Source organism: Hetaerina americana, unplaced genomic scaffold (assembly GCF_022747635.1).
Source record: "Hetaerina americana unplaced genomic scaffold, ioHetAmer1.1.p SCAF_22, whole genome shotgun sequence".
Classification (NCBI taxonomy): domain Eukaryota; kingdom Metazoa; phylum Arthropoda; class Insecta; order Odonata; family Calopterygidae; genus Hetaerina; species Hetaerina americana.
The window spans coordinates 6,354,118-6,380,997 of NW_027286786.1; the positions used below are offsets into that span (position 1 = coordinate 6,354,118).

General features: G+C 44.5%; 1 protein-coding gene across 1 annotated transcript in view; it reads right to left on the bottom strand.

Moving 5' to 3' along the window:
- LOC139689339 (extracellular sulfatase SULF-1 homolog) overlaps positions 1 to 26,880 on the bottom strand; it is a 289,901-nt gene that overhangs the window by 95,350 nt on the left and 167,671 nt on the right. Inside the window, exons 4-5 of the mRNA XM_071586423.1 lie at positions 22,224 to 22,279; positions 1 to 104 (exon numbers count right to left, since the gene is read on the bottom strand). The exon at positions 1 to 104 is cut by the window's left edge and continues 233 nt beyond it. Coding sequence (XP_071442524.1) covers positions 1 to 70 — 70 coding nt within the window. The 5' untranslated portion in view covers positions 71 to 104; positions 22,224 to 22,279. The remainder of the gene's footprint in view (positions 105 to 22,223; positions 22,280 to 26,880) is intronic.

The window sequence follows — 26,880 nt, forward strand, 5'->3', positions numbered from 1 at the left end:
CGGATGCCGACAGCGCCAGTGTCATCAGCAGCAGCGCCCCGAACGGCGCTCCCCCGCGGCGGCCGGCCATCGATCTCGCCATGCGCTCGCCGCTCTTCTTCTCGCTGAAAAGACAACAGATAAAGATGGCGGCGGCGGAACAACACGGCGGTCAGCCGTCAATGTACATCTCTCCACGCACTGAATGCCAAAATGAAAAATATTAGAGATGATATCTCTAGCGACAGAGAGAATGAGATCACTGTGATTACAAAATATCTAGGGCGAAAGCTAAGAATGAATTTCGGAAAGCGTTAAGCAAATTAAAAAGGATAATATGAGCAGAAAATTTGAAAGAGAATCCGAAAGAATTTTTGTCGTACGTCAGAGAAGTTCCGGGAAATAAGTCAACAGTAATTTCACTCCAAAATGATAAAGGCGCAAGAGTAACCAGCAGTTTGTAAAAGGCTAACTTATTAAAGTCCTCCTTTCAAAGCGTCTTTACCAATATCTCACCGAATACCTCCGATAACTTACCAAATCGTGGTGGTCAACCGAAGCCCAAAATTTAAATCCCACATAATGGAATAGAACATTAGCTGAAAAATATTAAGCCTAATAAATCCTCCGCGTCCGATAAAATACCCGATCGTATATTTAAGGATCAAGCCTCGGAAATTGCACCGTTTCTAGAAACCGTATTTAAGGAGTCGCTGGTAGATCACATGTTCCCAGAGATTGGAAAACGACTAACTTAACACCAATATTTAAAAACGGAGACTGAGAGGTCCCGAGCAATAACAGACCTATTACCCTCACATCCAATTTGTGCAAGCTAATGGAACATATAGTGGCTAGTTGGATGCTGAGATACCACGATTGCCAGGAGTTATTAATGAAAAATCAACACGGTTTCCGGAAGGGTAGATCCCGCGAGACACAACTTGCGCTTTTTGTTCATGATATTCTTATTTCGGGAGGGAACAATGTTCCAGTGGACGCGATTTTTCTAGATTTTAAGAAAGCCTTCGACAAAGAACCTCATAGTAAATTAATCGCGAACATACGATAGAAGCATATGGCGTAGATAAAAATATCCGGAGTTGGATTAAAGACTTTTTGAATGGTCGGGTTCAAAGAGTAGTGATAAATGGTCGTTAGCTCAAATGCAGCAGAAGTTACTTCGGATGTTCCAAGGGAAGTGTTATCGCACCTCATTTGTTCCTACTTTACGTTAAAGACATTGACTCCGGAGTCACAAGAAGGATACGTTTATTTGCCGACAATGCAACGGTTTACAGAGATATCCGTGATCCTGAGGACAGAGCAGCTGTATCAGATGACCTTAATGCCATACATAAAGCTGGTGCAACACTTGTCAATCACAATTAAACTTTATAAAGTGCGTAGGGATGATTTTTTGGAAAAGGAGCAATTTCCTCCAAACGCCTACTGCTTCGGGAACACCGAAATGGAATGTGTACTCAATTATATACCCGGAATATGTGGTCAGGCTAGCAATAACTTAGGATTTATTGGAAGAATACTAGGTAAATTCAATTCAATTTATTCATTCGCCATAAGCATAGAATTATGCATGGCTAAAATGTGATGACAAGGTCAAAGAGAAATGCTATCTGTCACTGGTTAGGTCTCATTTAGAATATGCTGCAACTATGAATGGGATCCTCACGAATTTGGATTGATTGTCGACTTGGATCGCGTGCAGCGTAGGGAAGCTAGATTTGTATAACGTTGTTATGAGGAACTTAGTAGTGCATATTAGAGCGACTATATTAGGGTGGGAATCACTAACGGAGCGCAGGATAAATTTAAGATTATATCTCTTGCATAAATTGGAAGGGAGTCTCTTTAGCAGTGATGCTGAAAATGTATCATTACCCCCATCATACGAAGGTAAGAGAGATTAAGCCACTAAAATTAGAGAGATTAAGTGTAGAAAAAAGATATTTAGGGTGCCATTTTTTCCACGAACGATAATGGATCCGAATAAAATTGTCCGACCGCAGTAGGGTAATTTTCGGATAAAAATCAGCCTGGTGTGTATTCACCCCCTGCCACACACCCTAGCAGTGGCTTGCAGGGTACATAACTAAAATAAAAACTAAGACAAAACATGACCCACGCATTAATAAACCCTTTTTAGATTCCGCATACCTTCATTCTGTCCAACTTGCCCGTCCATTTTCCCACACATTTGCCAATTGTTCTCCACTCCATCAGTCGTAAGCATTCCATCGACAATCAAAGTTCTTCTCATCCATTTCTACTGCCTCCTTTGGATTTCAAACACCAGTCCCCTCTCCTCGTCCACCAACACTTCCCTCGTTTTTTCCCTTTCTGTCCATTTCACCTCCTCCATTCCTCCCCACATCTACATGATTAAGGCCTCCGATCACCATCAACGCTTATCATCTTACTTCAACGACAAATTTTCCGAGCTGTACAAAAGCACGCTTCATATCGGTATTTTCACTAATATTTTCTTTCCATCCTTATTCAAAACCTCCGTCATCAACCCTCTTCTCCTAGTGAGAACACTTCTTTTCCAAACGTATTTCTTCTTCATACATCCATACTATTTTGACCAAATTTGGCAAAACACTTCCAAAATAGGTAAACCGCTCAGGTACCCAGAGACTTGCCCGGGAATCGAACTGGCTCGGGCCCCTCCTGTCAGTATTCCAACGCTCAACCCCCTGGACTCCCGCGACCCACCTCCACCACTATATCTAATAACCATTTGTTCGTTCACCTATCCGCTCATTTTACTTTTTTCGTCCATCTTCACACACACACATCTCGCAATCGCCCCATCTTCGCTAATCATCTTGCTTCCACGTTTCCAAGTCGTTAAAACCACACTCAAGATTTCCAAAAAACTACCGAGACACGTAAACCGTTCTACCTGCTCTAGTTTTTGCCCTCCTATTTTAATGTTTAGCTTAGCATTTTTCTTTCAAGAAAATCGCATAACCTTTGTTTTATTAACATTGATTCTCATCCCATACCTGTCGCACTGAATTTCCAATTCAATCAGCAATGCTTGCAAACCCTTGGCTGACTGACAAACTAAAGATGGGTCATCGGCAAACCTAACTGATTTTACGAATTCCCCGCCCACTTTCACTCCTACCTCCAGTTTTTCCCATGCTTCTTCAATCATTTCCTCTACACACAGGTTGAACAGCAACGGTCAGCAATGGGCAACCCTGCCTTACACCTCTTCCTAACACTGCCCATCCGGACTCTCCCTTTCCCACCCGCACCTGAGCAGCCTGAGACATGTACAGGTTGCGGATTAGCCTCCTTTCCCTCCAATCTATTCCTATTTTCTGCAATATACTCATTAGTATTTCCCAATTCACTCTATCAAACGCTTTTTCGAAATCTACCCCACCCCTACTTCTCTGACCATCGTGGTCCGAAACACTGCTGAGATAAGTAAAATGCTTCAACCGCTCTAGTCCTTGCACTCCTATTTTCACGTTGAACCTTGCTTTCCCCTTCCTCTAAAGGAGCATAACCTTTCTTTAGTTTATATTTATTCTCATCCCATACCTATTGCACTGACTTTAGAATGCGTTCAGCCATGCTTGCAACTCTTTGCCTGACTGACAAACTAACGCCTGATCATCAGCAAATCTAACTGATTTTACGAATTCCCCGCCCACCTTCATTCCTACCTCCAGTTCTTCCCATGCCTCTTCAACAATTTCCCCCATATATTCATTGAACAGCAGCGGTGATAATGGACAACCCTGCCTTACACCTCTCCCTCACACTGCCCATCCGTACTCTCCATTTCCCACCCGCACCTGAGCAGTCTGAGACGTGTACAGGTTGCGGATTAACCTCCTACCCCTGCAATCTATTCCTATTTTCTGCAATATACTCATTAGTTTTTCCCAATTCACTCTATCAAACGCTTTTTCGAAATCTACGAATCAGCCCATATAGCCTTTTCCTCCAACATTTTTTTTAACATTTCAATAGTTCCGCGGGAATGTTATCCACCCCCACGGCCTTATTTCGTTACATCTCCCTTAATGCCCTTTCTACCTGTATCTCATCGTCGAGTGTGCATGGACCTAAGCTATCTTCCTCGACATCATATTCTTTTTCAATGTCCAACTTTGTTGGTCGAAGTTCTTTACTAGACAGTTCTTGTCACGCGTACCTCTCCTTCCTAAACCAAAATTGATCATCCCCAAGTAATCATTTGCCCCACTCTCTGTCCTTTTGTAAACGTACAAGTTGCGGATTAGCCTTTCTCTCTACTGTATTCCTATTTTGCCGGCCCTGGTGGCGGCCGGGTAACGTCCTCGCCCGCCAAATCAGAGTTCGCGGGTTCCATTCCCGCCTGGGTGGGTATTCCTCCTCCAAGTGCTTGGGTGCTCGTGATTGTCTTTAATGTAAGAGTGGAAGAAGGGACTATAAAGTCTCAATCTCGCCCCAATTTAGTCACTAAATAAATTAATAAAAAATAAAATTTTCTGCAATGCGTTCATCACTCTACCATATTCACTCTATGAAACACCTTTTTGAAATTTATGAAACAAATGCATCATGATTGTATCCTATGTTCCTCTCCATCAGTGACTTCATTGCTGCCATGGCATCAGACGCGCCTCTACCCTTTCATAATCCCCAACTGATCATCCCCCAGGTAATAATTTGCCCGACCCAAAATCCTCTCATTGATGATACGACGTAACACAAATTTAATGCTCCATAATGCTCACATGCACCTTCGGTCGCGGTAGTCCAGGGATAAAGCGATGAATTACTGACCAGATGGCCCGGTTTCGATTCCCAGGCAAGGGGCTCAGTTCCACCCGATCTATGTGATTTTTCGAGTACCAGATCTTTCTGGAAAACCGTGGCCGGCAGAGGGAGCTGGCCTTCATTAACTCCCTCATGTGTGAATTTCGCATACTGGGTGAACGCTACCATCACCCATACCAAACCGACCTTCGGGTAGATTACGTGCATGCATGGTTCCATGGCAGATGCGTGCATGGTTTATATCCGAAAACGCAGGCCTAATGCCTTCACAACCTCGCACACCCTCTTCGTATTCGTTCCGTCTCTCTTGAATCTTTCCTGGTTCAAATAGTAACTATGCGGCCGCATCTTTAATATGCTGCGGGTATTTTCCCATCTTGCCTCCTGATAGGCGTTTCATTCTCCGTACCCTCCCTCTCTAACCCCTCCATGCCCTCCTCAAACGCACATTGTCTCCCGACACACTTCGTTCCCCACTCCAGTTTGCTACTTGCCGCTTCGTACTTTCGCCTAATCCTGTGATCAGCGTCTTCCATTTCCTCCTCCCGTCAATCTTTCCAATCGTCAAGTCCGTTTTACATTCTTTTCTTGCCCTCTTCCAAATTAAACGTAACCATTAATTCGTTCGCGCCATTCGATGTCCCTTTTTGGACACGTTCCCGTCTTTCTTCTTTTGTACCCGTGTCCTTTCTCAAACTACGTACCCTTTTGAATATAACGCTACATGTAATTAGTACTAAATTATTATCTCAATTATGATTATTCTTACGATATGGACCTCGCAGTGGCGATATTCCAGGAATGTATCGCATAAACGACCTCCACAGACATTGTACAAAGAAGACAATCAAGTACTCTAATGATTATTATCGGGCTATGGATTTACGGTGGGTAGCTTGGTCAGCTTAGCAGTAAACACCGGCGAAAAATAAATATTTCTTTGGAAACAACGCGAAAACGAACATATTTCACACTTTGATTTTGCTCTCGGGTGGCAATGCGTGGCTACACACCGTGCGCTAACTCTCGGACGGACGCACTCTTCCCCAAAAACGCTATCCACCAGACGGCGTTCTTTTCCCAAGAGGGCGACTCGCTAATGTCGTCATTATCGTGGCTTTTGAGATATATACGTACATATACGGGCAGCAGTATCTTGTGAGAACTTCAGGACGATAAGCCTGATTTCGCATGCAGCCAAAGTGGTTCTCAGCATCATTATTGATGGAGAGCAGGGCAAATCACCAGGGAAATGGACAGTGTGGGTTGATGATGGGGAGAGCCACTGCAGTAATGGCGTCGATAACAAAGAGAAACATGGAATAGGATCAGGATGTTTTTGTACGCTTCTAACATTTCGAAAAGGTGTTTCATAGAGTGGAGTGGGTAGAATTAAAGAATGTATTGCAGAAAATAGGAGAAGATTGGAGGGATGGAGGACTCACCTGCAACCTGTGAATGCCGGAAGCTGCCCGGTGGCGGTGGCGGATGGGCCATGTTAGGTTAAGGGTTAAGACATCAGGGGTGACCATAGGTTCAACTGTGCTGTTCAATGTATATATGTGGAGGAAATGGTTAATGAAGCATGGGAAGAGTTGCAGATTGGAATGAAAGTGGGCGGGGAATCCGTAAAATCAGGTAGGTTTAATGATAATCAAGATTTAGTTTGTCAGTCTGCCAATGGGTTGCAAGCATTGGAAATTTAGCGCGATATATATGTATGGGATGGAATAAATGTAAATGATACAAAGGTTATGTGAATTTCCAAAAAGAGAAAGGCTAAGCTTAACGTTAAAATAGGAGAGCAAAAACTGACACAGTTTACGTATCTTGGAAGTGTTTTCGACCAACACGGTCAAAGTAGTAGGGACGTAAGGTGAAGAATTGCACTACGCAAAGAGGCTTTCAAAAGGACGAGGGAGTTGATGACAGGGACGTTGAGTAAGGATGTTGAGAAGAGACTAATTAAAACTTTGATATAGGGCGTAGTGTAGTGTGGGTTTCTCGGAAACCCACACTATTGGTTAACTCTCCCAAGGAGTACCCCCCCAGCAGACCAGACAATGTGTAGTGAAGTAGTGCGGGTTTCGCGGAAACCAAGACAATGTCCGCTAACCAATTCCCTTGTTGATACAATGTAGCTGCTATGTAGCTACCTTGAAGTCCCTCCCCCACAAGGCGCGATGCTACATAAAGCGAGACGCTCCAACGCGATCATCCGGAGACGGGTGATAGCTTACAAGGAGCAATCCTGGGCGGTCGCCTGTTCCAAGCTTGATAGCAAGGACGGTGCGAAGTTCTGGCGTCAGTTCCGAGTCCTCTCAGGAAAACGAGGAGTTCTACCGTACTCTCTCATTAACAAGGATGGCGTCGCTATCGCCGATCCCAGGGATAAGGCGGAGGAGTTCCGACGAGTTCTGTCCGAGGTGTTTCGCCCGCAGGAGGACCCGGCCTTCGACGAGGGCCACAGAGCAGCTTGCAGACGCCACTTGGACTCCTTGCCTTACTCCCTTCTTCCTTTACAGAGAGCGGAGAGAGCGGACCCGGATGACCCCCTTTTAATTCCTATATCGAAGGAGGAAATGGCAACCCACCGACCCCGGCGACATACCGCTCCGGGTACGGACGGTATCACCACTCGCCACATCCAAAAAGCCCCTGCCTGCTACCAGGCACTTTTAACTATATTTAACACCCTTCTCACTTTAGGTTACTACCCCCGGAGTTGGAAATCCATGACAATTATCATGATCCCTAAACCGGGGAAGGACATCAACAAGGCTGAGAACTTCCACCCCATTTGCCTCACCAGCATCATCGGCAGATGGTTCGAAAGGATCATCACCCGGCGCCTCACGGAACACTTCAACGAGAATGGCGTTCTCCCTCCCCATCAGTTTGGTTTTTGCCCCAACAGGTGCACCACGGACCCACTATGCCTTCTGACCAACACTGCGGCCGAGGCGATCAACCGACGCCAATATGTAGCGGCCCTCTTCCTGGACATAGAGAGAGCTTTCGACCGAGTGTGGCATGACGGCCTCATTGGGAAGCTCTCTCTAACCCCAGGAGTAACCCCCCCACTAATAAGACTCATCTTCTCTTTCCTCAACAACAGGCAGGCGAGGGTGAAAGTCAGTGGACACCTCTCCTCTCCCTTCCCACTGCTCGCAGGCGTCCCTCAGGGGACCGTCCTCTCTCCCCTGCTGTTTACCTTGTTCTGTTGGGATATGCCCACAGACAAGAACCATGGCAAGCGAGTCACCCTCGCCCAATACGCCGACGACACGGCGCTATGGTTACAGGCACAGCGGGTTGAAACGGCCGTGAAACATCTGCAGCGTGCCACTTCGACCCTAGAGGGGTGGTTCCGGAGATGGCGCCTGCGGCCGAACCCTTTGAAATCCGTGTTCATAGTGTTTGCCGGGAGCAACGACACCCGTCAGTCCGGCATATCACCACCCTCCATCTCTCTGTGGAACAGAGCTATCCTCCCATCCAAATCCGTCACCTACCTTGGCGTCCATATTGACAGACACCTCTCCTTCAAACAATACACGGGTGCCGTGAGGGCAAGGTGCAGCCGTCGCGCCAACCTTCTGCGGGCCGTCCGGGCTAACGGTCGCGGAGTATCCGAGGGCTGCGGGGTGCTTCTGTACAAGGCCTTCATCAGGCCTGTGCTGGAGTACGCCGCACTCGCGGTGCTGCCTATGGGCAAGGGTATTGAACGATATGCGTCCTTTGAGCGCAGAATCCTACGACGGCTCCTCCTCCTCCCGCACCACGCCCCCAGGGAATACATCTATGACCGTGCTGATGTCGAACCCATACTTCACAGGTTGTGCCGCCTCCGCTGCAGAACTGCGGCCCGCCTCGCGGACTACAACGTGGAGCTGCTCACCACCATCATGGGCAACATGGGAGGCCTGCTGCGTCGCAGGCCAGCGATAAAGCTGCAGTCACCGGCACGGATCATCCACTCCACCTTCCCCAGATATTATCCGGAGATCGACTTACCCACACACCACGTCCGGACAGAGCTACCAACGCCCACATGTCTGCTTCCGGACCCTGACCTACCGCTCTCCCCCCCCCCCTCGCCGAAGATCAAAGAAGTGCACCGAACACAACAAGTGAAGTGAAGTGAACCTAATCTGTGAGATCCCAGTGAACTTTCCAGTGTGCTCGCAAAAAACATTACTGTTGTTTCGATATTTTTGTTGATTTATTCTATATTCTATGAATGTTCTGTTTCTGTTATCCTTCTACCATCTGTCTTCGATCTCTCTTCTCCGTTGGTCTGGCGGAGGTTTTGCGGGTTTCCCTCCGCCCTTGGGCGAATGCCGGGCCGATACCGCTCCCGTAGAAAAGAAAAGAAAGGTTTTCCGCAAACGCTACCCTCTTTGTAGCCTGTCCTTATTTAATGTTTCCACCCCGAAGAGGATTACTATCCTATAACGGGGTTTCCGTGTTGTTTTTGTTATGTTTACATATTGTTTATATATTCTTTGCACTCTGTACTCTATAAATACGGAAATAAAAACCTTTAAATCTGAATCATCTGGAAAAGCCCGCCTAAGTAGCCTTGGAGGCTGGAAAGGCGCAGTGTAAGGGCTACGCAAGAGCCCTTGCTAGAACTGCTCTGAGGCTCTGAAAAGGGACCCATTCCTCACCCGATACCCTGCCTCCGCGTCCGTCGGTCGAGCCTACGACCACACCAGAGACGCCCAGCCTTGCCCTGCACCTTTCCCTACGTCCCGTGTCGCCTCTGTGTCCGTCGGTCGAGCCGACGACCACACCAGAGACTTTTCCCGCTTCACCGATGTAATTTCGCCAATCCATGGACCCAACCACCGTTTGCGGGGAGGGAGTGTCTGCGGTCGCCGGTTCACGGACAAACGAGACACATTTCCATGAACCCTTCCGTTGTCATTGATGCCAATGAGAGCCTGTCAGTCAGTTTCCTGCGCGAGCGGCATTGAGAGTTCACCACCCCCACTCCCCCGGTTTGCCCTCACCCCTCTCCCCCCCCCCCATCCCGTTCTCCCCGTCTCTCTTCGCTCGAGGTCATGAGTGTTAAGTGCGCGACGCGAGACCATACCGTGGTGACCACACCTGCTCGTGATCCCGTGCCACCCCCTCCCCACCCCCTCCGTCCCAAAGGCACCTCTTGGGTGCATCTTGCGCCGCCAACGAAACGCGCAAGGATGAAGGCGTTGGTATTCGGTCAACCGGGTTGGGCCGCGGACGTCATGAGACGGACACCGTTGCGGAAGCAGTCGAAGATACCGCCAGGAAATACCTGTTATCGTAGTTGAAGCTCCGCTGGAGCAATCCGGCGATTGCAGCCGTTCCAATCGGTGAAACAGAAAACTGAATCTGGTATCGTTCTTGAAAATGCGTTTAAATGATGAAATTGCATGCTGGCGGTACATAAAGCTAGCCATTTGATAAGCATAACAATTTCAGGTTTAACTTTGTGGAATCCCTTCGTTATGAGGGTAAAAAGAAACTTCACATTTCCACCACAAAGATTGAATACTGCACGACCATAGTTTCGATGCTGGGCATCATCATCAGGTAACACGCATCAACACATTTCGACTTATAAAGTCTGGCTCGGAGAGGGGAGTAAGTGGGAGGAGAGGGGGATAAGGTGGGGGGAGTAAGGGAGAGGGGGTAAGTTGAGTTTAGGTGCAGCAGCCTATTAGAGGCCAAGGGGAGGGGGAGGCAATGTATTGGACGGCTAATGGGTCGAATTTATTTAATTATTTATACTTGAAAACGTGCAGGGCCATACGCTTTCACATTTCCCGCCAAATGTACACACTCCAACAATTTTTTTCATTAATCATTCACTTGCTGAAGGCGTTCAAATCGAACGCAATCTTCAGTTCGTAGGGAGGGTAGGAGGAATCATGCCATGAAAATAAGAAATAATAAGGGTAGAATAGAGGGATTTAACATGTACCCTTTCTCTCGAACGATAAGGGATCAGAATAACGTTGTTCAACGACGGTAGAGGTAAAAATATTCGGTTCAAAATTAGTCAGCTATGTATTGACCCCCTGCCACACACCCTAGTGTGTGTGCCTTGCCGAGTACTTTAAAATACAAATACAAAAACTATTTAAACATAAAGCTTAGCTAATTATGGTTAATTCGTGTCAGTAGCTATACATTCGGTAATTAATATAATACAGTTTCAACCTGGTTTGACTGGTATTTGACCACGATTGCTTCGGTATACTCCAAGCAGAAACAACGACAACACACCGGATCTCTTCTTTTCCGGATTGGGGAATTATGGTGACGATACCTTGACTTTTGTCCCTTTGAAATATGGAAATGTCGACAAGTTTTAGAATACAGGCCTGTACATCGTTTTTTGTTATTCCTCTCTTGCTGCGTATTTGTTCACGGATTCTGAATCTTTTGACTCCATCTGCGCTTAGTTTTACCTTTTAAGTACATATAAAATGCTGGAGAATTACAAGAATTGCCCTTTTAAACACATTGTCCCTGATCAACAGTGAATCTATAAGGTCAATAACCTTTGCCGTTGTCTTGCTAGCTGAAATAGGTTGCGATTAACATACCTTCCAATGCAACAATTTCAGAGTGTAAAAATCATTCGCCTTGACTGGGATTCGAACCCAGATCCCTCAATATCCGGTCGAGTGCTTTAACCACTTAAGCTACCGAGGCGTCCTCTTAAACTCTGAAATTTTGGGGCTTTTAAAGGAACAAGATGTTGTGACGAAATACCGTACATACAATGTCACAGGCATTCGTAGTCGTGCGCGAGGCGCCACAGTCCACGAGGTTAAAGCCAACTTTAAACACTTATGGTGTTTTCACTTTGACAAATTCCAAAGAAACTGCGGGAGATGCCGCAACAGTAACCTTTAACGGAGTCATCCGCTAATGTGCATTTCAATGCAACAATTTCAGAGTGTAAAAATCATTCGCCTTGACTGGGATTCGAACCCAGATCCCTCAATATCCGGTCGAGTGCTTTAACCACTTAAGCTACCGAGGCGTCCTCTTAAACTCTGAAATTTTGACCAATGATTTGAATTTTCCACTCGAAAAGGAATTCACTCCAGATGTGGTTTCGATTCAGGCATGCAGTGCCCCATAGGTCTTTCTGTGGCTCAGTCGGCTAGAGCGAAAATCCACATATTGATGGTGGTAAGGGACAGCAAACGGATTGGGTCCCTTATACATAGAGAAACAGAAAAGATCCTTGCATGGGTTCGGAGGATTCTTTTGCCTCTTTTCAAGCAATTCTTCTCGGAATACATGACTGAATGGCTTGCGTGGGGCCATTGCCCATGGCCGCGTCTACACTGACATTTTTACAAAATGGTTGAAACATGTCACCGACTCCATGGAACCCTCAGCGGAAGCACCTCTATGCCTAGTTCTTGACGGTCATACAAACCACGAGGTCAACACTGATTAATTAAAAATTGGTCATCTTTTCCCATAAAATAAAATTTAATACGACCTGTTTCAATGTAACTACATCACCATCAGGTGCCTCACCTGTTGGTGATGTAGTTACATTGAAACCGCTCGTATTAAATTTTATTTTATGGGAAAAATTGCCTATCTTTTATCAATCATGATATTCAACCATATCACGCCTGAAACGTCTCTTTTTAGTCAGCACTGATGTTATAAAGTTAGTAAGAGCCAATATTGCCATTGTATTTCGCACATCACCTCGTTCCTTGCATACGATCGGATAAAAGCTTTAATGGACCATTAAATTCACACCACAGTGTGGAAGTTAGGGCCTATTTAAGGCACAGATCCCGGCCCTCGCATTTGACATCATTGATCTGTTCGGCCGATCTTCACTGTGAGAGAGAGTACAACGCAAAGGACTGGTAGTCAATGCCTTCAATGCCACTGTAATTATTCCCGTAGATAGCAATGTTATCTAAAATGAAGAATTTCTTGCGGTCTGGAGCTGAACACAGTGACACTTAGTTTCATCAAAATGATGAGAAAGCGAATTGCATCTCTGACGAACCTGTTCCTTGTTCATCTCGAAGTGTTCGTAACAGATTGGTACAACCACCAAAAAAATAATACGTCCATTAGATGTATAAAACCTGGAGCATCTTCTACACTATCCAGCTCCCCAAATAAAAATCATTTGTGACGTCGAGCTAGTTGCTAAGCAACAACCAAAATATAATAGGGATCAGAAACAAAACGCAAAAATGCAGACATCTCCCGAAAAATATTAGCATGGAAACTTTTCAAGAAATCAGAAAAGTTCAAAATATTCTTATGTCCACGTGAGTCTTTCAATTCCTATGCATCGTCCCTTCGCACCCTCTTCGGTGCCGAATGACGAAGATCCAAGGCAGAGGAGGAGAGAGGTCAGGGTGAAATGCTCGGCATGTTCTCCGTGAGGACCCCGCCTTGGTTGGGCCGTCGCTTACCTTCCTTTCGCAATATCAGCAAATAAAACAATGGAATTTTTCATTGACTATTAGTCTCATTGAATGTGTTTCCCGTGAAATTTGGTTTGTTTTCTTCATTTTCAGCGCCCTATTCCATATTAGCCTTCAAATACAACTTCTAAAACATTTTCTATCAAGATGAAATTTTGAAAATTATTTTTTTATATTACAATTCACAAATAGTTTGCGCTCGTTTTAGTTTCTGGGTTTTAAATCATTTCAATGTTAAATGTTAATAACAACCAAACTCATCGTCGCTCGCATTTCATATTTTGAAGCGATCAGTAGTCAATTTATATTTTGCAGCGTAGAGGATCTAGATTTGTAAAACGTTGTTATGATAAACTTAGTAGCGTATCCAAAATATTAGAGGAGCTGGGCTGGGAGCCACTCAATGGAGCGAAGGTTAAAGTACAGATTTGAAGCTCTTGTATTTATTGGGAGGAGGTCTCTTTAGCAGTGACGTTGAAAATGTATCATTACCCCCATCGTACCACGGCAGGTGAGAAAATGTCACTAATATTAGAGAGATTAAATGCAGAACAGATTTAGGATGTCATTTTTTCCACGAACGATAATGGGATCAGAATAACATTGTCCAACCGCGGTAGGGTCATATTCGGGTTTTAATTAGTCTGGCGTTTATTCACCCCCTGCCACACACCCTAGCAGTGGCTTGCAGGGTACTAATATAAAAATATCGGAGGAGATGAACAGAATAAACAATCGCTAGTTTTTGTGAGAGGAGATCATTTTTTTAGTGTTGGTCAGTTTTTTTCTGCATTTCCTCCCGATGAGCGTGAATGACATTGAAATGAAGAAAGCAGGGCACAGGAATTGTAAACCGCATGAAAGAGATATGAAAGTAACAATTCACTTTCATTCAGTTTTTGCATTTAGATTTGTAGGCATTTTACGTTCTCCTACGCACGGTTGGACGTTAAACAGAATTAGATAAGCATTTTCAACAATTGGTGTACATTTTACATAATATGCCATACTATATATATATATATATATATATATATATATATATATATATATATATATGTATACTACCATATGTAAAGCAATGTCTTTCGGTGAATTCTTCGATGAAAAGGCAAAACCTCAGATGAGAGGGAAATGTGCACCTGCCGCACAATTCAGAGGAAAAGTTTAGATTCGCTGGCACGAGACTGCTTTCCAGACGTCAAGGGAATTGAAGATGTTTCTAACGGAGTACGCAATTCAAGGGGAGACTCCTCCATAATTTCAGAATTCAAGGGTGAAGAGGAGAAAGGGCATACTTCCCAAACCACGAGGAAACGCCATCGGACCGATTGCCTATTTTTAATGGAGGCGCTGAGAAATATCGCCAACTGTCGTTTCAATGAACGCTACTTGAAAACTACAAATGCTTCACCATAGGATATAAAAATGTCGAAGAAAACTGAAGTAATCGGACGGAGTGGTTCTGGCCTCGGGGATTGGACATCGAAGGGCTCAAGGGGCATGCGAACGCAAAGGCAAACAAATATATATCCATACCACCGCGGTGGATCCACAAGCATCTATCTATCTATCGTTGTGGTGGCAGCGGCAACCTCCCCGACCCGAACCTCGGGGCACTGGCGACGCCGTTCGGAAGACAAGAAAAACCGAAATCACGCCACGAAGGAATGAGGAGGCACGGACCATCCTACTGACTTCCACGGGGATTTCTTTCGTTTGACAGGAGAAAGAAATCTTGCATTTTGCAAGATGCCACAATAACCACGGGTCTCATACTCAGACAAAACTTCCAGGGTTTACAGATCCAAATTTCCTAAGTAATTAATCACCAGTTTCATGCGTTGAGAATTACAGAAATAATGTCGACAAGATTTTACTCCAGTGGCCGAATGTAAAAATAGTGCGTTTTAAAAATCCGAGAGAGACCAACGAAAAGTAGCACTAAAAAAAATCTCGCACACGAAGCAAAAGAAAAAATGGGAAGGGGATGAAGTGTCACCGCCCAGTCGTCTCGCTGGGGATTGCCCATCACAACACGGTTTACGCATGCGGTTGCTAATTGAGAAATATTTCTCACAAATGTGAATGCAAATTCAATGAAAATCGATGCAAATGCGTCTTTATCGAGTATTTATCAAATTTACATTTATTGAGATGTATTGTAAATGCACGCAAAGGAACATTCGCATTTCTTCACACGCCATAAGGTATCGTCAAATACTAAGCATAATTTTTATGACACGTGCGTTAACAATGAAGCTGAATACATCTACGGTTTTTTAATATTACATGTTTACGGTTGAATTTCAGTAGAGAGGGATCGAGATGGTGCATCAAGCTGAATACTACCTTGATCAAAAAGTTCCCGGAATAACCAACGTGTGGCGCTCCCATCGTTCCGATTTGAGTTCTGTTTTTTTTGTTAAATTGGTACATCTGTTGTTGATATTCCCTTTAAATCTTAGTGTCATAACTTGACATTTGCAAAAGTTACGTAGCCAAGAGTACATCTATCTCTGTGTGTGTTGGCGATTTTTTACAATTGCAGAAATGGATTTAAATTTGCAACAACGAACTTGTATTAAATTTTGCGTAAAAAACTGATTTAGTGGCGCACGGACGTTGGAAATGTTGGAAAAGTGTTTCGGCAACGATTCTCTAAAAAAAAAACGGTCGTTTACCAGTGGCACGAGCGGTTCAGAAGTGGTCGTGAGTCAATCGAAGATGATGAACGCAGTGGCAGACCATCGACATCGAAAGTCGGTGAAAAAATTGATAAAGTAAAAGAAATGTTGGTCAATAACCGCAAATTAACCATCAGAGAAATAGCGGAGGACTTGAACATTGCCTATGGATCCGCCCAAGACATTGTGGTTAATGATTTGGGTTTCCGTCGTGTAGCAGCAAAGTTGGTGCCAAAAGACCTCAATTTCATGCAAAAAAGAGACCGTGTTGACGTCGCAAAAGACATGATTTGCGAGGCTGAATCCGATCCCACATTCATCAAAAGGATCATTACTGGAGACGAGACGTGGGTTTATGAGTACGACACGCAATCCAGACATCAGGCAAGTGAATGGCGTTCACCAAATGAGCCGAGACCAAAAAAACCACGTCGTTTTCAGTCAAAAAAGAAGGCAATGCTGACGGTTTTCATGGATTACAACGGTGTAGTGCATCATGAATTTTTGCCAGAAGGCCAGACAGTAAACAAAGAGTATTATTTGGGCGTTATGAGACGTTTGCGTGAAGCAATTCGCCGAAAGAGACCAGAAATGTGGGCAGAAAACTCGTGGATTTTGCACCATGATAACGCACCGTCGCACAGTGCTATCATTATTCGTAATTTTTTGACGAAAAATGCAACAAATACCATCCAACAGCCACCGAATTCACCTGATTTGGCTCCCTGTGACTTCTTTCTGTTCAATCGAGTTAAAAAACCATTACGGGGAACGCGTTTTAGCAGCCGAGAGGAAGTAATGGAAAAATCGCAGGAAGCACTGATGGACATACCGAAAACCGAATATAAAAAATGTTTCGAGGATTGGATCAAGCGCTGGCATAAGTGTGTTGCAGTCGATGGGGATTACTTTGAAGGGGACAATATAGATTTAGATGAATAAACTTGTATTTTTAATTTTCTGAATAAATTCCGGGAAATTTTTGATCAAGGTAGTACATCTACGAGGGTGGACTGAAAACTAATGCTCACGCGTGCTTGTAGACGAAACATAAAATGACCTTTAGAAGAATTCCTGGTGGCATGTGGAAGTGACATTCCCCTCAACACGCATGCGCAGGTTTGAGGTCGTTACAGTCATCCAGTGTATTTTGAGAAGCGGAAGTACGGAGACGTGTTCTAGTGCTACGTCAACGCCAGTTTAATAGAGCGTGACTTAAAAAGTGACTCCAACTGAGATCCATCGTCGTTTAAAGGCTGTTATGGTGGCGATGCTGTTGATACGTCTTCTGTAAATCGATGGGTGGTAAAATTTCGTGGTGGCGAGCCTGCAAAAGCCGCCGAATATTTGATTCAAAATGACCGGCGAATCACTCAAACGCGTATCGCAAACCACATTGGTCGAGTTTGTCGTCTTAAAGTCAGCTTGGCACCAATGACCTCGCAGCACGACAACGCTCGTCCACGCACCTCGCGCGCAACTGGAGAGGCTCTGCGAAACTTGGAATTTGAACCGAATCCACACCCTCCTTATTACCCCGATTTAGCGCCTGGCGATTTTTATTTTTTTCCTCAATTCAAGAGACACCACCTCAAGGGTAATTCATTTTCCTCGGACGATGAGGTGAAGGCAGCTGTCAAGTCCTGGATTCGAGAAAAGACGAAAGAGTTTTTCAGGGACGGAATGAAAAAACTTGTTACACGTTGGGAGAAATGTGTTAGCCTTGACGGTGAATATGTTGAAAAATGAATATACCGTTTTGAAACTTAAGAATTGTACTTTAACGTACTTTTTGCCCAATCTTGCGATTTGTTTTTGTTCGCGCTCTTAAAGCGTGTGTGCATTACTTTTCAGCCTACCCTCGTACTTTTTTTTTAATATTACATGTTTAAGGTTGAATTTTGCGCCCAACTAACTTTTAACTCCTGAGGAATCTAATGAAAATTTAATTTGAGAGGGATCGAGACGGTACGGTGGCTACGCACTAACTTCCCATCCAGAGGGCCTGGGTTCGAAACCCGGGGGCATCGAATATTTTTCAGTGGTCTCCCGATTCCACAGATGAAAGTACTTTGCGGAGGGCACTTAGAATGAGTACGCCGTCCGTCGGATGGGACGTTAAGCTGCGGACCCCTTGGTGCCTTTCGTTATTAGAGCAGGCTAATGCCGACGCCGGGTTTCTCTCTCCACCCTTCATCCTTTCCAGTCCATCCGTAATGGCACAAATGACCTCAGCTGTCGGTCGCCTCCCCTAAATACTACTACTATTCAATTAGAGATTTTGTGCGTCGGTCGTGCCTCTTCTGTTTCCGTGGAATCCCAATTATTTCATCTCCGAAGTTTCGGTGGACGGCGTCAGACAGCCATGGAAAGAGGACATTATAGAAGCTGGGCGTTTTGGAAATTTCAGCTCAGGACGACAGTGCCTATATTCCGATTTTAAACTCCTTGGATACAGGCGCCTGTGAAGGTACTCGAAATAGCTGTCATTACGTAACATCATGAACTGAGAGTTTAAATAGGAGGCAAGGAATTTCCTTGAAGTTAAGGAATTAAAAGATTTTTTATTATATTTTAATGTGATCAAAATGTTATCATCGATTGACTTTGATACCGTGAATTTGCGCCCTGCGGAAATCGTATTAGTGGAGTGGAGTGAGCTCAGCCCGCTGCCTGTCTCAACATCGTAAATGTAAAAATCGGAAAATAGGACATATTTTGCACCTAGGTTTATTGCAGGACATGGGAGCGGCTTTGTTACGGGACGGGGATTAAATGAGTGAATTAGTTGATTTGAGGAGATCACATTAGTTAGTGGGGCGAAAGTAACGGAGGGTCATATGGGAAAAAGGTTTCCTCGTGCACCTCCAGAATGTAGTTCATCTTCCGAGTGCCAACTATGCCTTCGCCTTCGCCCTAGTGCCCCCGCCTTCTATATTGGACAGTGCACAACACACATACATATTAGGATCAATAGCCACCGTGTATCGTGGTAGAATTCTTCCCTCCCTATCCCAAATCAAGCCTCCGAACATAGCATTCGCTTTGATAAGTGCTCTAGTGTCTCCGTTCTAGCATCCCTCCGATCCTCCAATCAAACTCAAAACAATAGAAAAGGCACACATTTGGCTTTTCGATTCCTGGACTGAGCCAGGGTAAATATCAGACACTAATTACCCCTATCTCCAGATATGTTCATCCCCCCTCCGCTCCCAAAACCTTCCAAAATTAATCCCACACTTCCAAACCTTCCCCTCCTAACTCTTCCCCTTTCAAACCTTTCCCCGCCTTCCCTTCCATGAAGTATCCTCATCGCCCGGTCCTCTTCTCTTGAAACTTTCTCCTTAGTTCCTTCTTTCCCCGGAGAAGGCTGGTTGGGTCACCGAAATTTTGGAATAACTGAGTGTCATTTGTATACGTATCTCTATGTTTCTATACCCTAGCGATATCTCGCTCCTTCGTTTGAATTCGATTTAAGATGTGTATATCCTCGATAGCTGACGCGGTTCGAGCATCGGCCCAGCCTGTCGAAAGACCACCCTTTTCCTTATATCTACTTCCATGTGAATGAAAAAAAAATATATATATATATATATATATATATATATATATATATATATATAAGCTTTCGTAGACGTAACACGGAAGTGACGAATAGTACAATACACAGTAACACACAATATAGAAACACAAAAAAAGAAGAACACTCACACGTTGTTCTTGATATTTCGACGGAAACACTCCGTCTTCATCGGAAGATATAGAAGTAATGACTGCTGGAATTGTAGAGGTGAGGGGTGCGAGAGAAAGGGAAGGGGGCCAGGGTAAGGGGAGAACGGGAGGCGGAGGAGAGGTGAGAGGAATGGTTGGGGAGAGGAAACGGAGAGGAGAGGCTAGAGGGGAGCGGAGATAGGCAAGGAGGGAGAGGGAGGAGGTGGAATTGACACAAAATCGGAAAAGAAAACAACCTGCTCACCGCAACTAATGCAACATACGAGACCCAGGTTTCAACCTACAAAGTATTGATCAAGACTTCGCAAGTCGAAACAAAGGCCACGTACACCAAAACTCATGCGGAAAAACACAGTGTTCACCCCCGATATGCATCGCTTCCACAAAGTAACAATTTTAGGCCACTCCCATCAGTGAACGACATTGAGGCCCGGATGCTGATAGGCCATACAAATGTGAATGAATGCACTTTCAAGAGTTTTTAATTCTATAGGGTTATCGGATGTGGGAAGGGACGCTAGGACGGAAACATTGTAACACTGGTTGAAAGGGGTATTATGATGGGAAGCATGTTTAGGGATGGGGAGACCCGCGGACGGGGAGAAGGGATTGCACGAGGCGCGGTGGTTGTTAATCCTAATGTTCAGTGGTGTGGAACATTGGCCTATGTAGAAGGACGGGCAGAGTTTACAGGTTAGAAGATAAACAACATTCTTGGAAATGCAAGAGGAATAAGGGAAGGGCGGGAGAGAGTTAAATGGTGGGATGGCGTGGGGTGGAGTGGTGAAAATAGGGCAGGTTTTACATCTTGCTCGATGACATGGAGTGGTTATGGCTCTGGGGGTGTGAGGAGATTATATATATATATATATATATATATATATATATATATATATATATATATATATATATGTGTGTGTGTGTGTGTGTGTGTGTATATATATATATAAACATATATATACATGCATAAATACTTCTATTTCTTCCGATGAAAACGGAGCAGAATTCCGTCGAAATGATCAAGAAATAACGTGTGAGTGATCTTTTTATGTCTTTCTACATTATAAATAAATAAATAAATAAATATATATATATATATATATCCGTATAATAAATATGATGTACACCATGATAATACCATAATACTAGCGAACAAAAACAAAAGCACAGAAAAAACAAAAAAAGAAACACTTCTTCCGAATTTTCGTAGGTGAAACAAACTTTCTCAAGGAAAATCCCTTGGGAAAGGTGGTTTGAGTCTGGGGAATGTAAATTGTTATCCATTCACCAAGCCTTTGGTGCCTTCTCAAATTTAAGGAAATGGAGCGCTAAATAAAAAAACAATGCAGGGGATTAAGGCCAAAGATTTTTACAGCCTTCAATTGTTGCATAGCACATTGTTATTGCACATTTCAGCGGATGACTCCGTTAAAAGTTACTGTCGCGGCAACTCCCGCGGTTTCATTAAATGCAAGGCAAGGGTCGTGGAAAGAGTGCAATGAAACGTGCAAATGGTGGCGTCGCATTGGACGAGGACGGAGGTTGGCACGGCGGAGGATTTTAATTCGAAGTTTTTAATAATGGCAGCGCGGAGGATGAAAGTGAGGCAAATGCCGATGGGAATGGCAAGCGGGGCCGACGGCAAGGTCGCTCAAAGAGGTCGCGGTGAGACATTCGAGCGACGGAAACGCCGCGTGGGCGAGGGTGGTGTACGCATCGAGCCAGTTAGTGCGGAGGCTGGTCTCCTACGAGCGTCTGCTTATCGCAGCGGAAGTCGTGAGCATTATACCAGCAAACTTCGGTTCTACCAGGCGATGGGGAAAAATGAAAGAATCGCACCTTTCTTGAATGTGAATAAGGTGAGTGACGTGAAGTGTAAAAAATACCGAGCATATCGTCCTCGTCGGAGTTTGCCCGGGGAAGCGTTCCTTCGAGTGAACGAAAGCAAAAAGTAACATCGGACAAAATCTGCGGGGTGCATTACTGTTTTACGCTGCTGGCAGGAAGGGGATGTGCACAGGCACGACTGCTAAATGTGTTTGCACTTCGGCAAGCACGACATGGACACGACATGACGGCTGGTTCAAGGACACCTCCATCATCACCCTCCTGCAGAAACATCAGTCAACACTGGCTGGATTTCTCGTTGAAACTATTAGGGCAACTGCAACACCTAAAAGGTAATCTCTGAACCGAACGCGAACATGCAGGCACCGATTATAGAGGAGGTCAATCTCCCCCGCTTCCACCCATCACTCAGTCGCACTAGTTTTTTAATATCGGCGCAACCGTCACCTTTAATACCAGCGAAACGCTGCCTACCCGTACGAAGATCAGAGGGACCCGAGATAAACATGGAGGGGGCGGGAAAATAAACCGGGGGCACCAACATTTCTTAAACCAAGAGAAAACATTACGCAAGCAACCATCGTTCACGCCAGTTTGCGCATAGCATTGCTCTGAGGTCAAGCGCCGAACGAGTGAGGCGACGTCAAGTGACGGCGGAAAAGGTATTAATGAACCCGAATGCCCTTCCACTTACGGTTTCCAACGCCCATGAAGTCATCTGTCTCCGCTTGGGATGATGGCTATCCCAACCTGCAACGAAAACCAAAAATGTAATTAATGAAATGAATGTATCCACCTGTTGCAAGTGATAACATTACAATATATATAAACAATTAGAAAATTTGGAGGTAAATTTGCGAAGGTGAATCAATTGAAAGCCTTGAAAGTACAGTGAAATTTCAAAATGGTGCCCCACTGACCTGTTAGTTGGCAAAAGTAATAGCCATTGATTTTATGAGTCTCCCAAAGAGAGCAGCATCAAGTCAAAAAATAACAATACGCTGCAACAATAGTGTAAACATGGCATGGCTGTATTTGCGACATAGGACACATAGGGACGGCACACTCTCGTTCCTTTGTTGAGTAATTGAGAGGAGAACCATTGAAATTAACGCGTCAATAAATGAAAGTTGGCGATTCATATTTGTCACTCCAACGAGTTCACACGTGAAATAGGAAGTTCCTAAACGGCATTACTTCTCTAAGAGATACGTCTCCAGAGCAGGCCAAGCACACCTAGCATTGACACCACTGACCTCAGGGGCAGTTGAAGCCATGGTATTTCAAGAGTTATGGTGAACTTAAAAATGCTGGAATATTTCTATTGCACAAATATGAAAATAATATAACTGAGAATTTTTTGTATTCAATGAACTATAAGGTTAAAAATATAAATATATGTTCCAGAATTGTCATTTGATTCTAACTATAGCATGTTAATCGCACATCTATTTCAAATGCTGCAATAACTCTCCACTCGATTAGACGACTCAATCATCTGGAGAATTAGTATCCGATTCCCTGATCCTCCCTACCCTCACCGTGACTCCACTTTCTGGAATATCCACAGTTGGCATATGTATTCAAAGCCGTCCTTTCCACGATTAGGTAGTGACCCCTATATTGCCTCAAGGAGTATGAGTCCAGACCTCAATGTTTTTATTGTGAGCGAGCCATAGTGACAACTAAGCGTCATACTTCTTCGTCTGCGGTAGCGATTGCGTCGACGGACTGACTCCATCATCAGCAGCTCTCTCTCTCTCAATATGCCTCATTCGCTTAACCCGCTACTAATTTCGACGACGGTTAAATATGCAGTCACACCAAACCACATCTCCAGGACGACGAGATACGAGAAACCCCCATTAATCCGGAGTTGCGCCGTGGCCGCCCCGCCATTCCCGCGTCCGAGCCAGAAGGAACACGAACAAATGAGAGACGACAAGCGTCGCCGCTGTCGCTCGCTACCGCACCTGCGGCGTCGAAAACGCTGATTTACGAAAACGCAACTTAACGCTATGATTAGGTACACCAGTGAGAATAAAAATTCAGGAAAGTCGAACCAATGATTTCGATAAGACTTAAATTATATGATAACACAAAAAGAAAGGTATTTCCTCGAGCAGGGAAAATTTCGGCGACAACCCGGGCTAGGTCAATGAACATTGGCATTCTAGTGACCATGCACGAGAACAACGGCGATTGTTCATGCCAGGTCAAAGGTCGAACGAGGAAGAGGCGAGGGGCCACCGCCTCCCCAGAAGGCGGAGAGGAGGGCAACGGTGGGAAAGTGAGCCGCCGGTGGGACACTGCTACGAGTGGCATAAATTAGCATGCTCTCGCGATACGAGGCATTTAGGGTTCGCCCAAAAGATTCTTTAATGGATACAATTCCCGGAGTGTGTACCATATCTCTCAAGTATTCATTGCAGTCGCACGTACTTAATACGTTACACATCTTGAGGCTAGACTTATTCACTCCAATATCAAATATCATTCGCACTCCTCCAGAACATTGCCTTAGATGCAATCTACTTGCTCCCGGCGACTCCCACCGCAGCCTATCCAAATACTTTTGCGCCTATTTCATTGCTCATAACGATTCCATACTAAATGGACAGCTTCCCAATGCATTTTTCAGGTTAGAGATCAAAACATTCCACGACGGATCCCAATGACCTGGAGCGGTATTCCAGAGCAATTGGAGTGACGTCAGCATGTTCACATTCCCCGCTCGCCCTCGCGACCGACCACTCCCACACTTCGTCCCCTCCGCCACCCCCACTCCAACACACCGACAAACAAGCCCCCAAAACGCATCGAACACGCCACCGAGAGCCACCCGACGGCTGGTGACTCTCATCTCCTACTAAAGACGGCATTCACTCACTTCTAATGGAGAGGACGTCAGTTCAGGTGTTCCTCAAGGATGCGTCAATTCACCCTTTCATTCAGCGAAATGAGCATCTTGGTTAACAGTAAAATGTAGTCATTTCCTTAATATGTTGTGCATACCGGGGGTGTCACTAAAATAACTATAATAAATCCGGGTAAAAAATGTATGGCGGACCAAGGCACAAATTACTAAAATTCTTCAAAACGGCACCCTTGCGCATCGACACACCGATGCCAGCGCCTCTGCCGGTCGCGCTACGCTTCCTGGGAGCCGTCGAGACGGGAACCTCGTTCAAACAAACAAATTGTGTTTTGAATTTGTTCAAGTATTATTGTGTTTTTTTTCAATCCACCCCGGCAATCCCATTGCCATTCAACATGCTCTGCATCCACAGTTTTGGCCTCTTTTGGGTTTACCCCCTCAATATCTCCTCTCCTCCCTCACCATTCCACCACTTCCTCTTTTGTTTTCCTTTTTCTTTTCGTTTCGCTTCACATTCTCCATCCTTCTCCATACCCACATTTCAAAACAATCCCATCTATGCCGACAATCCCTCTTCAAAGACCATGTTCCCAAGATACTATATTCTCCAGGGAATTTTAACATTGAGGAAGTTTCCGAGGGGTTATTGACGAGGCGAAGATAATCTGGAATCACCGAAAAGTTAAAACGCTTTGACGTCATCCTCGTCATTCGGGCGATAAAGCAGCAGTAAGGGGTGCAACATATTAACCTTAGTAAAATTCCAATGCATTCCTAGGGTACTGCCCCGCAGCAAGAAAACGTAATTATGAGATAAGGAAGCCATCAAAACGATGCGTCCTCGGCCGAAACATTGACTGTCAAATGTCGAAGGAATTTCGACTGCCTCATCGCTCTATAACCGGGCGCGAGAAGATGACGAGTCTATCTTTTCGATCAACGCGTCGACAAAGACATTCAAAGACATCTCTATGAAGCATCTATTATCCTGAAACCAATTTCTGTACGTCTCAATTTCAATGATATACACTCGTAATCTTGAAAACGACTTTAAGGTGAAATTGGTACATAATATGAGTAAGTGCAGAGTTCGATAATCACACATACACTCAATAAGCGCCGCTGCTAGTCCACCGAGAACCTAATAGTCTCAATTCGGCTAGCTTATAACACGAAACTTTCGTTTCACGCGTCGTATTTCTCTCCTTAAAAAGAGGAAACATTTCCTTGTGGTTGCTACCTACCCCCATTGCTAGATTGCTGATTGCTGGAATCGGGAGTCTCCATAATGTGGAAAACGCTTCCTGTTGGTTCCTAACGTTTTCTCACGTGACGGGAATATTTTCTTAGTTCTCTGTTTACACTTTAAATCTTTCTGCAAGCAGTCCCACACGCAAGATGATGTCTCACCAGTGCGAAATAACACCTTTCCCTTGCATTTTTCTTAACTGATATGCAAGTACCGTGCTTTATTGAAATTTAACAGAAGAGTACAGCGAATTTACTTAGATAAGATACACCATCTTTAAGTCCACATACTCAGTGTATTACATAATTTCAGCACGGACTACATGTATGAGACTAATTTGAAATTTGGCTACATTACAAATTATGAAAATATGTAATTAATTTTTCTTACCGCGATCAACCATGTATTTTCCGGAAAAATAATGAAATTCCATGTTTTTTTCAGTTTTTATTCCAGAATTTGATTTAGTGGTCACCCTGTGATGGGAAAGTGGTCGATGAAATACGTCAAAGCGAGAGGGTTGGAGAAAGCATGAGGAAGAAAAGATATATATGAGGTCTGTTCAAAAAGTACGCAAACTTCAATTATTACAAAAAATACTTCACTGAAAAATTAATAGTCAGGGTCCCCTTCGAAGTACGTACGAGTTATGGCCAATAAATACGCAAACTGAGGCCATAAAAACTTTATTTTGCAAAATTTAGCGTACGTAAATTTTGTCCCCTTTAAAGTACTCTCCGTTCGTCGCTATGCGCCAGTTCCATCTTCTTGTCCACCGTTAAAAGCACCCTTGGAGGTCCTCGGCAGTTAGGTTTTTTAGTTTTCTCGTCGTTTCTTGGTTTATTGTGTCCAAATCTTCCCAGTGATGTGCCCTCATTACAGTTTTGCATTTTGAGAATAGGAAAAAGTCGCAAGGAGCAATATCTGGCGAATAAGGAAGATGATCAAGGATCGAGGTGATCGATTTTTTTGGCAGAAACTGGCGCACAATCAATGCTGAATGTGCAGGTCCATTGTGTCATGATGAGGGATCCATCCATCGCCTTGAGTCACATTTGGTCGCACCCGAGGCACGCGATCTCTCTGAGGACTGTAAGGTAGAACTCAGCATTTACTGTTTGTCCTTCAGGAAGACATTCATGATGAACAACACCTTCAACATCAAAGGAAACCAGGAGCATGACTTTGATTTCCGATCGGATTTTCCTTGATTTTTTGGTTTCC